At 42.4% G+C, this 16,064-nt stretch overlaps 1 protein-coding gene across 2 annotated transcripts in view; it reads right to left on the reverse strand.

The window, feature by feature from the left end:
* LOC126106312 (hypoxia up-regulated protein 1) overlaps window positions 1-16,064 on the reverse strand; it is a 119,592-nt gene that overhangs the window by 48,255 nt on the left and 55,273 nt on the right. For both annotated transcript variants that reach the window (XM_049912539.1, XM_049912538.1), the window contains exons 6-8: window positions 10,896-11,082; window positions 3,986-4,135; window positions 2,786-2,983 (exon numbers count right to left, since the gene is read on the reverse strand). In XM_049912539.1, the coding sequence (XP_049768496.1) occupies window positions 2,786-2,983; window positions 3,986-4,135; window positions 10,896-11,082 (535 nt within the window). The remainder of the gene's footprint in view (window positions 1-2,785; window positions 2,984-3,985; window positions 4,136-10,895; window positions 11,083-16,064) is intronic.

Here is a 16,064-nt window from a genome sequence, read left to right on the forward strand (position 1 = left end):
TGTAACAACACTATGTTTTACATGATAGGCAACAGCATTTTATCATCATCTCACAATCATATTGAGAAAAGTCACGTACAGAATGGAAGCAATTGCTACAAGAACAGTGAAGACTAACAAATGTTTCTTCCTCCTATGGGTCACAAATTAAAATTTGTGAGGAGTGGAAAAAATTGTAACCTGCTCTACATCAATAGACATAGTGGCACCATTTGCAATTTTATTTTCAAACACCATGGCCAGTTTCAGACACCAAGGCTGTTTTCGAATACTGTATTTCACAGGTTGTAAGATGCACCTTAATTTTTACGCAATTATTTTTCAAAAACAACATTTTTACCATTTTCATTATTAGATTGCAAAGCCACACTAAAAAACTCTTAGTTTATAAAACCAAATTGACCTTTAAAAGTCCCTAAAAATTGTCATATGCACTTCTTCTTCTTCTTCTTCTTCTTCTTCTTCTTCTTCTTCTTCTCCTCCTCCTTCTCCGTCCTATTCATATATATGATGGTCTTCACTGCAATCGAGGGCGTTACTTATGCCACACATTTTGAAATATTTAACAATAATGTTATATCTCACTTTATACCAAGACTGTTTTATCTGCTGACACACTTGTTTGGTTGTAGGTCATTTTATAGGTCAAAGTTGGAATTGTGAAGTAAGTCCAGAATAACAGCAAGCTCTTTATGTCCCTGTCTCAATTTCTCTTTAGCAGAATTTTTCAAGTGACTACCAAACTGATCTAGCACGAGAATAGAACATTTCTTCAATAAAACACCTTTCCTTCATTCCCACACTCTGTTAATCCATAATTTCATACCATCCCCATCTGTTCAACCCATGTCATGTACATGAACACCACCACCTGGTGGTATTTCAGAAGATTCTCCCATTGTTTTGCACTTCAAAATGATCATTGGATTAAGTCTAGCACCATCAGCACATCAAAGGACAACAGTGTAGTGCATTTTTTCATGTCCAACAGTTTTTATAGTTTGAGTTTAACAACTTTTAATGCAACAGTTCTGTTATGCAGCACATAAAATGTCAGTTTTGTCCATGTTTGCTATTTGGCTTAGTTCCACACTGGCTTTCTTTCAAAGTTGAGAAATAAAGTGATTGAAAGATATTTTCTCTTCATCCTCTTGTGGTATATTCTGACACATTTTGGTTTTGGTTCACATGCTATGTCCATGACACTTCATAAACCTGTAGCATCAACCAGCTCCACCCTTACAGTCTTAAGTTCCACTGTAGTGCTAACTTGAAGAGTGTGTCTTTGAATTATTTTTGCATTAATTCTAGTGCCATTTTGCCAGTGTCCTTTAATCCATTTCAATATGTTATCTTCTAGTTTTGGCCATTTTGCATTCAGTCATCTACTCACGCATTCAGTCATCTACTCACACATTCAGTCATCTACTCACACATTCAGTCATCTACTCACACATTCAGTCATCTACTCACACATTCAGTCATCCTCATTTTTTCCCCTTCTTCTTTCTTTCTTTTCTCCAGTTCGCCTTTACTAGCCCACCAATCGTGATTGGTTTTTCCTGTTGGTGTAAGACTAAAACACCACTTGACTGCTGTTTCATGTTGTTCTGCATGTGCTATTACTTTCAATTTATAGCCTGTATTATATGAATACCTTTTATTTTTTCCATTATAAAACCAGCTACTAACAAAATATTTTAGTGTTACCAACAACCCAAATAACTTTCAATTCAAGTTTACTAGCACTGCAGACTGCAATAACGCATCATAGACTAGACAGTGTTCTGGGTTTGTGATGGCAGAGCAGGAGGGAGGGAGACAGCATTAGCAAGCTTGTGAATTGCCACAATCCATGCTCATCACTTCAGTGCATGGCTGCTGCTTACCGATTCCAATGTTGCCGTATAGGGATACATTTCCCACAGCATCAAATATATGGCCATTTTTAAGACTTGTGGGAATTTTAAACCAAAGACTGGACATTTTTATATTAATTTCAAGTATAAGATGCACTTAAACTTTGAAGGCAATTTTTCTAAGAAAAACTGAATCTTATAGCCTACAAAATATGGCAGTTATCCAAACAACATTGAAAAACAAGGTAAACATAGAATAAGAAGTAGTAGTAAAGGAAATTGTGTCACCAATGGGAGAAGTACGAGCTACTATGGTTTTCTTTAGTTATTCGTGCAGTCTCAGAAGATAAATGACAGTTTACTGTCTTACCTTTCAAACTATAGTCCAGTAAAAATTACTTGGTAACTGACACTTCACTTCATAGGATGTAGTTAGTTTCCACCAATGAGAATGGTTAACATCGTGCCCGTACCATTCGCTGTTGCCAAATTACCACAACAATTAATTCACTTCCAATTCCATGTCTGGCTTGCTTTCTTTCTTACTGTGTTTTGCTTTTACTGCTATAACTGAAATCCTGCTGCAGAATACATTTTTCTGTCTCGATTTTACTCATCCAGGGTAGTCTCAAGTGTCGTGAACAAAGCAATCGATTCTCATTGTGCACAGATTGTTGATCGCAGTTTTCTCGGTTGCACTTCACATCACAAGATTGCGGTTAGTTTAGGGCTACAAAACCCATCGTCTACCTCAGTTCAGCCATTGGTCACTCAAAAATCGTCTGTCAACAGAGCACCTTCCATTTCTGTCATAGCTCGCAGTGGCCACCTCCAACATTGGTCCGCAATTACACATCAGTAGCGATAAGCGACACACAAACTGTCACATAATTTTAATTGGACTATAATATCTGAGCCAAGCTCACCTGGATGGGGAAGAGGACGGCGTCCTTGGTGAGGAACTTCTTGACCTTGAAGCCAGTGCTGAGGTCGGCTGCCTTGTAGACGGCTCCCAGCGCTGCCGCTTCGTCCGTGTTGATGCTTTTCCCCAGCTCAAGGCCCACCGCTGCTGCCAGCCGCTCCTGCACCTTAGGCACGCGTGTCCCAGCTCCCACAAGGATCACCTGCAATTGTAAAACTGACCATACATCTCCTCCTGGGGTACCACTTCGCCCGAGCCGAGGTGTCTACTCCCGGCCGTATGGAGTGTCATCATGGCAGCAAATGTTGGTACCACGGGAAGTGTCAGGAAGGTCCAATCGTGCAAAAATGTCCCAACAGATTTAAACAAATCTCGCATCGCCGCTACATCTGATGACTGTTGTCTGCGAGTAGCCTGATGTTGAGGAAAGGAGACTATTTCCTATGACATTTTGGAAAGGAACAAAGGAGTTACTTGTAGCACTACAGTGTGGGAAGTGAGTACTGAGATTTGAATCCTGATGTCACAGGCACAATGCTTCCTCATGTGTCACATCGTTAAATAAATGACTGCAATAAGATCTTTCTTGACGGTACAAAACTCTACTACACACTGTACATGGCAGCAGTCCAAACACTCCATTGCATTATTAATACTAACCTATGCAGATGAAAGTGAATCAGATGTTCAGCTCGTGCTAGTCCCTGAGAAATTATGAGAAATTATTTACTGTGTCTTGGCCCACAACCCTCGCCCTCTTCCACGCAGCTGTTCAGGTACAAAGAAGAGATGCCGAGGTAGCAGTCTTATGTGCGATGATCTTGCTTGTCTAACGTGTGCGCATTTCTCTTCTGGAGAAGGCTTTGCCCGAAAATTTATGTTACAATTTTCTCAATGTGCCAGTCTGCAACTCCACATGTCATGTTTACAGTCATTGTGTTACTGTAAACACAGTCAATTTAAACAAAAGTTAAGAATGTGACATGCTCAACCTGTTACTAATTAATGCATGCAGATGCACAAATGTATGTCCTGAGAATCCCCCCCACCCACACCTATCTACCCGTCAGCATTAAAAAGTGAGAGGCAGAGGCAGAGAGAGAGGACAACTCATGAACGTCTGCTCCATTCTTTTCTGTTATTTATATTAACTAACTAATTAATTAGTGTAATATGGTAATAAAAACTTTGCTAGTCTACAAACCTGACTGATGACATTCATGTCGAGCCCAGATGCCTTGAGAGCTTGTTCTACTGGCTTTTGTATCCTATCAAAAAGATCCGCACACAGCTCTTCGAAATCGTCGCGAGTCACCAGCAGTTTGAAATCCACATCGTCCAAAAGACCCTCCACCTGCAAATGTTAACAAATACACAGTGTAGTAGCAAATTATGTCAAAAAATCTGACTGCTTAAAAGAGCTTTTTTCGTGTCTTAAGATTATAAAAATGTAGTGTGCTTTAAAACACAGTATATGAAATAATTACGAGGAACTATACATTCAAGCTAATAAAGCATTTGACAAACTAATCACCAGCATGAAAGGTATTCACAAAGTGTTTCATTTACCTTAAATATTTCACCTGAGCCTTACAATTACTTTTAGCAAATAGGTAATTCAGTTGAGAAAACTAAAATTATACAGGAGACTGAACGGCTACACGATACTTTCTGGAGGTGAAGTTCCAGTACTACACTAAGACACTACTGCTCCCTCTCCCCTTAATTGGACAGGAGACAGTGGCAGGTTTGTGTAGGTTGAAAAGCAAAAGAAGCACACTCCAACCCCTCTCAAGCCGCAACACAAAATGGTTCTTCCCTTTTTTACACTTGCATTATTTACTTCTCTTCATAATTTTTTTCACTCTTCATTTGAACCGTTAGCCAGTTTTCAAGCCACTGAAGATAGGCATTTACACGAATACTGTTTTCTGCACCGAGAGCCGCTACTCACTGGGATTGCGGCATTGTCACAGCTGCGAGTATAACACTTAAAAAGAATTTGTTCTATAGACGAGTGGAATACACAGCACTTAGCCAAATGTTGTTTAGCATACGACACATACCAGCAAGTATGTTGCTCTCAGTTCAAAATACAGAGTTACCATACTAGAAACTAGCTCAACTTTTAATCACAAGTGATTAGTTACAACACTCCAGTTAAAACCAAATAACAGGTTCCACAAGCCTATTACATTATAAATACGTTCCGTGCAGGCCACAAAGTGAACCAAAGCTTGCGGAATTGTTCACATTACTGTAGCACTTTGTACATGTATCAATAAATCTACTTCCGGTTGCTTTTTCTCCACACATTTTCTCAGGTTACACGTAACTGCTTTGAAACAATGTTTGACTACACGTATTCCACTATGCTGCGAGCTAAGAATAAAATATTACTGTATTTTTCCTTTGCAGTACCTGGATTTCAACTTTCACACCATTATCGAGTAAAACACTAGAAGTTCTTACACCACTAACATATTATATCGTGTAGAGTCAGCCTTGAAGCTGCACAACTGTTACTCAGCATCATCAAGAACTTTTTGTCACTTTCATATCTAAAGAAAATTATACCACAACTAAGTATATTACTCCCTTATTTGTTTTCGACAACCACGAGCAACTACACAAAAAGCTGAATGATAAATTTCGACTCTTCACCGTTCTACAGTATACCACACTTGCAGGATACACGAGTGCTCTTCACAACATAGCTTCACAACAATGGGAGTTGTGAACACATCTCCCCTCCACACAGGAATGGCAGAATGACTCGCACAGCAGAATGACTCTGCGCACAGGCTAGGTTATTCCAGCTCTAAAACACCTGCCGGCAGGTAAAGTTGGGCAACAGTGGGCAAACAGCTGATACGAGCAGTCAGGCAGCCGGGCCGTAGAATACGCTAAGTGCCCACTCTGAACATGTGGAAAAGGCTACACAGCACGTAGGCAATCCATCCTGTGCACGCTCTGCAATCGACCTAACGGGAACACGGCAGGGCCTGCACATATTGTTGTGGCATTAGAATGAGCTAATGGTCATGTCAGACGACAGTCTGCCACAAATGGTACAGATATAGCACGACAGCCATCTGTCGATAGCGCATATGGAATGAAGAGAATTAGCAGATATTACCCATTCTCAGAAATAGATACCAGTTCTAAACCCCTGCAAATCCACACACGTGCAGTAGACAGCAGTAACACTCAAAGCTGACATACTGAAAGCTTTCAATCAAGATAGGTAGGTACATAAAGTACTTATTCATTTCCAAAAAGCATCTGACTCAGTACCACACCCACGCTTATTGTCAAAAGTACAATCATATAGGGTATCAAGTGAAATTTGTGACCGAATTGAGGACTTCTTGGTACGGAGGACGCAACATGTTATCTTGGCTGGAAAGACATCATCAGATGTAGAAGTAACTTGAGTGTGCCCCAGGGAAGTGTGTTGGGACCCTTGGTGTTCATGTTGTGTATTAACAGCCTTGCAGACAGTATTAACTGTAACTTCAAACTTTTTGAAGATGATGCAGTTATCTATAATGGAGTACTACCTATAAGAAGCTGCATAAATATTCAGTCAGATATTGCTAAGATTTCAAAGTGATGCAAAGACTGGCAGCTTTTTTAAATGTTCAGAAATGTAAAATTGTACACTTCACAAAATGAAAAAAACATAGTATCCTATAACTATAACGTCAGTGAATCACTGCTGGAATCTGCCAACTCACACAAATACCTGGGTGCAACACTTTGTACAAAAATGAAATTTAATGATCACATAGGCACAGTCGTGGGTAAAGCAAGTCTTAGACATTAATTTATTGGTAGAATATTGGGGAAGTGCAATCAATCTTCAAAGGAGATTGCTTACAAATCACTCGTGCAACTAGTTCTTGAATGCTGCTCAAGTGTGTGGAACCTGTACTAAATGGGACTAAGAAGGGATATTGAAAGTATACAGATAAGGGCAGCATGAATGGTCACAGGTTTGTGACCCATGAGTAAATGTCAGAGATACTGAAGAAAGTGAGCTAGCAGACTCTTGAAGACTGACATTAACCATCCAACAAAAGTTTACTAAGAAATTTTCAGGAACAGTCTTTAAATGATGACTAGGAATATACAACAATACCCAACATATCACTCAGAGATATCTTTAGAATAAGATTAGAATAATTATTGTACACGCTCCGTTCGTGAACAGAACGGGAAGAAATCCTAACAACTGGTACAATGGGATGTAGACTCTGCCATGCACTTCACAGTGATTTGCAGAGTATAGATGTAGATGACGCACATGTGCGCAGAAGGGAGAAGTCTGAGCATGCTTTGTGCTCGTTATTGTTTACTGAGTACCATCATAGTTGACATCTGTGGGCAGCAGCCAACTTCAAGTTTTATACTAGAGACTTTTGCATGTCTTAGTGAGGAAATTTTCCTACATCCAGAAGACTTTTCTTATGCAAGCTGTTTGGAAAAAGCAGTCCCTGTACAGCATGCTTTTTATTATAGAAAGAGAGTGGACCAAACAAGCATTGAGCATCGTAATCCATGTGTACAGTGAGTAAAGATATCTTTACAAGCCAACAATAGAAAATCCAGCATGGAGTAATGACAATATTAGTAATAGGTGTAGGTGCAAAACTCTCCCTGCAATATGTCCTCTGTTTCCATAACCCTCCGAGCCTCAACATTTGTTAGTCATTGTTCTTCACCCCCATGTCCCCTTGTTCCCACTCCAGCACTACAAAGCCCCCTGTTCCACTAACACACCCCACAGTCTTTTTATACTTTTCTCCTTTTCCATTGCCTCTGCACCCCCCCCCCCCCCCCAACCTACCGAAAGCACGTAGCTGCCCTACCCTCTCCTCAACTCACCGCTGTATGCTCCCATAAAAAGCACTTTCTCATCCCCCACCCCTAACCTTCTCCTCTTCCAGCCTCCTCCTTGCCCCCACCACCCAGATTGATTGCTTCTCCCGTCAATCAGCTGCTCGCAGTCTGGCCTTGACAGTCAGAGACAGTAGGAGAAGGTGGGAGGGAGAGGGGGGGTGGGAGAGAGAGAGAGAGAGAGAGAGAGAGAGAGAGAGAGAGAGAGATTTAATCAGGGAGAAGACCTTTTTGTCTGAAAGCTTACTTGTTTTACCATATTTTTGTTGTGACTATCTGCAATTAAACATCTATGGTATATGGTGAGTAGCATTCAAAATACTGTCTTCACAATCCTCGTGGCCTTATTTCTGAGCAAAGAGGCAAGTAGCTTTACATGTGTTATTTTTAATTTGTATACACAGCACCTTAATCAATAAGGGTTCACATTTGATATGATTACATCTTTTGCTTTATTTCAGCAAGTAAAGGAGAAGTTTAGTATAGTTAGCAAGAAAGTCTGCTCACAAAATGAATGAACAAATGGTTTAATTCTTATTTCTGGACACATGAAACTGCCTCTTGCACTACTGCAAATTCCTCCATGTATCACTCACAGGAGCTTGTCATAAAAAATGACGTGTCCAATCTCTCATAATTCCAAAATTCTTTCAGACCTTCTGGCTTCAATTCTCTAACAAAATATGTCCCCTTGCCAGAGATGAATGTGATGTTTGGTTTCTCATTGTCATTTTGCTCTAATTCTAAGGGTTACCGACAGCGCGAAGACAATAGCTCCAAAAACGAACTGCATCCTTCTGACCCAAAATGCTGCACAACTGTCACTTTAGATATATTGTTGCAGAAGCAAGAGGCATAATATAAAACTAACAGTTGAGCCCATAATTCAGAATGGTAGCAATATAACTCTGTGATATCCAAGTTAAGACAACAAAAGCACCTTAATAAATATGAACCTCAAGCTCTCATAAATGTTTAATTCAAATTAACGACTTTACAAGAAATCAGACATTTTCCTTTCAGTTTCGCATGTTACTGCCGTCTAGTGCGAGTGCACGGATTCGTGCCATGAATTTTCTGCATTTATCATGCAACTACACTCCTGGAAATTGAAATAAGAACACCGTGAATTCATTGTCCCAGGAAGAGGAAACTTTATTGACACATTCCTGGGGTCAGATACATCACATGATCACACTGACAGAACCACAGGCACATAGACACAGGCAACAGAGCATGCACAATGTCGGCACTAGTACAGTGTATATCCACCTTTCGCAGCAATGCAGGCTGCTATTCTCCCATGGAGATGATCGTAGAGATGCTGGATGTAGTCTTGTGGAACGGCTTGCCATGCCATTTCCACCTGGCGCCTCAGTTGGACCAGCGTTCGTGCTGGACGTGCAGACCGCGTGAGACGACGCTTCATCCAGTCCCAAACATGCTCAATGGGGGACAGATCCGGAGATCTTACTGGCCAGGGTAGTTGACTTACACCTTCTAGAGCACGTTGGGTGGCACGGGATACATGCGGACGTGCATTGTCCTGTTGGAACAGCAAGTTCCCTTGCCGGTCTAGGAATCGTAGAACGATGGGTTCGATGACGGTTTGGATGTACCGTGCACTATTCAGTGTCCCCTCGACGATCACCAGTGGTGTACGGCCAGTGTAGGAGATCGCTCCCCACACCATGATACCGGATGTTGGCCCTGTGTGCCTAGGTCGTATGCAGTCCTGATTGTGGCGCTCACCTGCACGGCGCCAAACACGCATACGACCATCATTGGCACCAAGGCAGAAGCGACTCTCATCGCTAAAGACGACACGTCTCCATTCGTCCCTCCATTCACGCCTGTCGCGACACCACTGGAGGCGGGCTGCACGATGTTGGGGCGTGAGCGGAAGACGGCCTAACGATGTGCGGGACCGTAGCCCAGCTTCATGGAGACGGTTGCGAATGGTCCTCGCCGATACCCCAGGAGCAACAGTGTCCCTAATTTGCTGGGAAGTGGCGGTGCGGTCCCCTACGGCACTGTGTAGGATCCTACGGTCTTGGCGTGCATCCGTGCGTCGCTGCGGTCCGGTCCCAGGTCGACGGGCACGTGCACCTTCCGCCGACCACTGGCGACAACATCGATGTACTGTGGAGACCTCACGCCCCACGTGTTGAGCAATTCGGCGGTACGTCCACCCGGCCTCCCGCATGCCCACTATACGCCCTCGCTCAAAGTCCGTCAACTGCACATACAGTTCACGTCCACGCTGTCGCGGCATGCTACCAGTGTTAAAGACTGCGATGGAGCTCCGTACGCCACGGCAAACTGGCTGACACTGACGGCGGCGGTGCACAAATGCTGCGCAGCTAGCGCCATTCGACGGCCAACACCGCGGTTCCTGGTGTGTCCGCTGTGCCGTGCGTGTGATCATTGCTTGTACAGCCCTCTCGCAGTGTCCGGAGCAAGTATGGTGGGTCTGACACACCGGTGTCAATGTGTTCTTTTTTCCATTTCCAGGAGTGTATTTGATGCGAACGAGTCTGCAGTTCCGAACACACATGCTTGGGGCACTGCTGCAGGGATGTACAGTGTAAGTGCATCGTAAGATGTGGTCTTAACTTAGGCAGTTGGCACTCTTGTTGACACTACCGCAGAAACAAATACATTCAGACCATTAACAGCACACAGGTCAGACAGAACTCTTAATCAGCCATGCCTTTTGATGTGTGATGACTGCTATTAAAAGTTCTGAAACTCTGAGGCACTGCTAGAAACACTCTGAATATACACAGAGCTCCCCGTGCCCGTGTAGCGAGACTGAACTCTGAGGCCACCTATTAATCTGATGAGGCACAATTGGTATAGGTCTGGTTAAAATTAGTGAACTTTCAAACCAGAGGCAGGAAGCCCTGTAATAAAAATGAACAGTTTTCTCAATGCTCTGCAAAATCAAGGCGAACAGGTAAAACTCTTTTCTATCAGTGACTGGCACCCTACTAAATGTTTAACAGCCTAGTACGGAACATATTTTAATTTGAATAGATACAATTCAGTAGCAGTGTTATTTTAGTAGTTCTTTCAAGTATCACCCATTCCGAACAAATACCCACCACCTGACTAACCAGAAGGTGCCAGAAATATGGCCAACGGACAGATAAAGTTCCAAAACACTGAAATGCGAGGGACCGGAGAGCCCTAACAGCTGGTGCGCTCACCTGTGCGTAGTGCTCGGCGTTGGCACTCAGCACATTCTTCAATCGACCAGCCTCCTTGAAAAGCTTCGCCAGGGCACGGGGGCTGCTGAACACGTCGCTCTTCGTCTTTCCCTGCTCGTTGAACTTTTTCGCCAAGTAGTCGCGCAAGCGGAGCTGCATCTCCAAGCCGCCCAATGTTCGATCGAATCTGGAATGGGGAATACGATGCGGAGTCACATGTACAGTAAAACCACATTGTGTGTTCACATTTAACAGTACAGCTGGGCAACTTCTATCACCTGACATTACTGACACGCAAGTTACTGAATTTTTCTTTAATAGCAAAAAACGTGAAAAATACAGTTTACACATTTCCCTGCACAATTCTCACACTGAATGAGACACTAATTTTGACCAACAATAAATACTCTAGTATTTTAAACATAGCTGCACAACAGCAATGGTTCCACGTAATAAAATTATAAACAGCCGACCAGTTGCAATGGATAAAGAATTCTTTACCTAGGTTTCGACAAATATAAATTTGTCTTCTTCAGAAGGTGGCAATTTTACATTAGTCGGTTGTGAGCTCTGCAAGATCCATGTAAATTTATATTTACGTGACAAACCCTAATTCTAGGGCTATATTTCATTTTTGACAAATGAATCTATGCAGACATTTGGAAAAAGGAGGATGGTACAGTAGTCCTCACTAATGTAAAATTGCCACCTTCTGAAGAAGACAAATTTATATTTGTCGAAACCTAGGTAAAGAATTCTTTATCCATTGCAACTGATTGGATGTTTATAATTTTAAAAAATACTCTCTTGACATTTGATCATGTATCGACAGTGGAAGGAGTCAAATTAGTGTCAGCATATCACAAACGTAGCTCAAAGTAAGAGCTTGGCCTGTTTTGTATTTGCAGTCTCACTTGTATTGTTTATAACAGAAAATACGCACTATGTGATCAAAAGTATCCAGACATCTGGGTGAAAATGACTTACAAGTTCGTGGTGCCCTCCATCGGTAATGTTGGAATTCAATATGGTGTTGGCCCACCCTTAGCCTTGATGACAGCTTCCACTCTCACAAGCATACATTGAATCAGGTGCTGGCAGGTTTATTGGGGAATGACAGCCGATTCTTCACTGAGTGCTGCCCTGACGGGAGATATCTATGTCCATTGGTAAGGCCTGGAACGAAGTCGGCATTCCAAAACATCCGAAAGGTGTCCTATAGGATTCAGATCAGGACTTTGTGCAGGCCAGTCCATTACAGGGATGTTATTGTCGTGTAACCCCTTCGTAACAGGCCGTGCATTATGAACAGGTGCTCAATCGTGTTGAAAGATGCAATTGCCATCCCCAAATTGCTCTTCAACAATGGGAAGCATGAAGGTGCTTAAAACATCAATGTAAGCCTGTGCTGTGATAGTGCCACGCGGAACAACAAGGGGTGCAAGCCCCCTCCATGAAAAACACGACCACACCATAACACCACCGCCTCCGAATTTTACTGTTGGCATTACACACGCTGGCAGATGACTTTCACTGGGGATTCTCCAGACCCACACCCTGCCATTGGATCGCCACATTGCGTACTGTGATTTGTCACCCCACACAACTTTTTCCACTGTTCAATCGTCAAATGTTTACGCTCCTTACACCAAGTGAGGTCTCGTTTGGCATTTAGCTACGTGATGTGCGACTTATGAGCAGCCGCTCAACCATGAAATCCAAGTTTTCTCACCTCCCGTCTGTCATAGTACTTGCAGTGGATCCTGATGCAGTTTGGGATTCCTGCGTGATGGTCTGGGTAAATGTCTGCCGGTTACACATGACTATCATCTTCAATTGTCGGCAGTCTGTCAGTCAATAGACGAGGTCGGCCTGTACACTTTTGTGCAGTATGTGTCCCTTCACGTATCCACTTCACTATCACATCAAAAACAGTGACCTAGGGATGTTTAGTAGTGTGGAAATCTCACATATAGATGTAAGACACAAGTGACACCCAATCACTTGACCACGTTGGAAGTCCACAAGTCATGCAGAGTGCCCCATTATGCTCTCTCATGATGTCTAATGGCTACTGAGGTCACTGATATGGAGTAACTGGCAGTGCAATGCACCGAATATGAAAAACTTATGTTTTTGGGGGTGTCCGGATGCTTTTGATCACATAGTGTATATTTGTTTACAGGAGGCAGCACGAAAATCTGGAAATTTTGAAGCTACCATCAGCGAAACTATAGTTCCAGTTCCCATTCCGGGCTGACAACAATGCTCACTTCCATTAACGAATAACAGGGTACTGGTGTGATGCTGGACCCAAATACATTGCTAAATTGTTTTTTAAAAACCCTTGCAGCATGTCTGCTATGTGAAGGGTACTGTGTTGTCCTTATCTACGTTATCACACTTGTCTCCAATCAGCTCACATAAGGTTAACAATTTTTTCAGGTTCAAACATTACATATCCTACAAACACTAGTGCCATTTCAGCCACTGTCAAGGTAAGACCACAGCTCTTTCTGAGATGTGTCCCAGATTATTTTCACACAAAACAATGGATAAAAACACACAAATTAGTAGGGTTGTAGAAGTATACAAAATAATCTACAATCAACCAGAATTGTTCACATTTAACGACCTGTCCACAGCAGTCTCAGTCACTTTGTGTAGAGTCCTCACATCACCACCCAAACACTGCCAGTGGGCACTCCATAAGAATGGAGTTCTTTCGCCTGCTCCCCACTCCAAAGTCAGCAGATGCACAGAAACTGCACTTCAAGAGGTAATCACACCTCCCTCTAACAGTCCCAGTGCATTTCAACTTCAAACAGGTTTGTCCTTATAGTTCAAATTCCTCGACCTTTGTGTATAACGAGCCGATACTTTCTGACTCTACCCCGGACGGCTTGCACAATCTCAGACCACTAAATCAGTTGTGGATCTGGTATGGCACTACAGGAATTATTATGAGAAGTTATCTTCTGGAGCAAGTTTACCTTAGCTGCTTTCCTCCTCAGTCTGAGACCATAGACGTGTGTGCAAGTTGCGTTTGTGCATGTGTGTGTCTAAAGATGATGAGACTTACCAAACAAAAGCGCTGGCAGGTCGATAGACACACAAACAAACACAAACATACACACAAAATTCTAGCTTTCGCAACCAACGGTTGCCTCGTCAGGAAAGAGGGAAGGAGAGGGAAAGACGAAAGGATTTGGGTTTTAAGGGAAAGGGTAAGGAGTCATTCCAATCCCGGGAGCGGAAAGACTTACCTTAGGGGGAAAAAAGGACAGGTATACGCGCGCGCGCGCACACACGCACACACACACATCCATCCGCATATACACAGACACAAGCAGACATTTTAACTTGTCTGCTTGTGTCTGTGTATATGCGGATGGATATGTGTGTGTGTGCGCGAGTGTATACCTGTCCTTTTTTCCCCCTAAGGTAAGTCTTTCCGCTCCTGGGATTGGAATGACTCCTTACCCTCTCCCTTAAAACCCAAATCCTTTTGTCTTTCCCTCTCCTTCCCTCTTTCCTGACGAGGCAACCGTTGGTTGCGAAAGCTTGAATTTTGTGTGTATGTTTGTGTGTCTATCGACCTGCCAGTGCTTTTGTTTGGTAAGTCTCATCATCTTTCTTTTTAAATATATTTTTCCCATGTGGAATGTTTCCCTCTATATATATATATATATATGGTATGTGTGGATGGATATGTGTGTGTGTGCGAGTGTATACCTGTCCTTTTTTCCCCCTAAGGTAAGTCTTTCCGCTCCCGGGATTGGAATGACTCCTTACCCTCTCCCTTAAAACCCATATCCTTTTGTCTTTCCTTCTCCTTCCCTCTTTCCTGACGAGGCAACCGTTGGTTGCGAAAGCTTGGATTTTGTGTGTATGTTTGTGTTTGTTTGTGTGTCTGTCGACCTGCCAGCACTTTCATTTGGTAAGTCACATCATCTTTGTTTTTAAATATATATATATATATATATATATATGGGGGGGGGGGGGGGGTTGTGACTAATGCTGACAAAGGCCTTAATGGCCAAATGCTATTGTGTGAATCTTTTAGTTGTGCTTATCACGACTCAGCATCTCCGCTATATGGTGAGTAGCAACTTTCCTTCACTAATATTGTTACATTCCATCCCTGGTTTTCCACTGTTTGATTTGTACCACATGGTATCACGCATTAGAGGCACCTATGTTCATTAGCTCTTGTTGTGAAGTGGTATTTTCTGGTGTGAAGAGTTCTACAGTCGTCCGGCATTGTGAACGAGTGTTTCATGGTGGCTTTGCATTAGTAACAACAACTCAGCACTTATGAACACGATATTCTCAATAAAAGTTGTCGTGCAAGAACTTGTTCACCAGCTGTGAAGGTTATGTTCTGTTGCAAAATATTCCTCCAAATTCCACAATAATAGTAATGGAAAATGCGTAATACCTCTCGGTTGTGATGGATTAAGGTCCAATAACGCAGCAGAAGGAAGTGGCTATTTCTTCCTAGGTACAAAGAAATGTTCGACAGGATAAAGTTGAACCTATCTTTTGTAAAGTGAAGTTAATGGAACTTGTGGTACTGTACAAGCTAAAAACTCCATGCTACCAGGTCGCCGAAAAGACTAACACTAAAACGCATGGTTTATTCCAGATTCCTTCATCATCATGCTCATTTAAATCAGACAGAGGATATATGGGCCTAGGTGAGAAGTAATGTGGCAAAAAACAATAGAAAATTTGCACTTAGTGAGGCTGAAATGCTGACAAAAGAAGTCATTGCAAATGTTGCATGATAGGAGTGGTGTCAAGTTGTCAACCATACCAAGAATGTAGTGGAGGAGAGACAGATTCAAGGAGGACTGTGTCGAATTTTGAGTAATATGTTACATCTCTTGTTGCTGTGTTAACATCTGCTTCTTTTGCCTAAACACAGCACAGTTTACAGGTATACATCTCACTAACATTCTAATGCAGTTGAAATTATGGCAGAATCCTAAAACAGCACATTATTATGCTAGCAGCTGAGGGCAACGCACATCAATAGTTATGATAAAGCCCATTCTCAGAATAAAAAGAAATGTGCACCTTCTTCCATTATATTGTTGCAAAACCCACAGCAACCCTTGTTTCACAGGCTACTGATGATCCTTCAGAATCTCATCATTTCATTTT

This window comes from Schistocerca cancellata, chromosome 10 (assembly GCF_023864275.1).
Source record: "Schistocerca cancellata isolate TAMUIC-IGC-003103 chromosome 10, iqSchCanc2.1, whole genome shotgun sequence".
NCBI classification, from domain to species: Eukaryota; Metazoa; Arthropoda; class Insecta; order Orthoptera; family Acrididae; genus Schistocerca; species Schistocerca cancellata.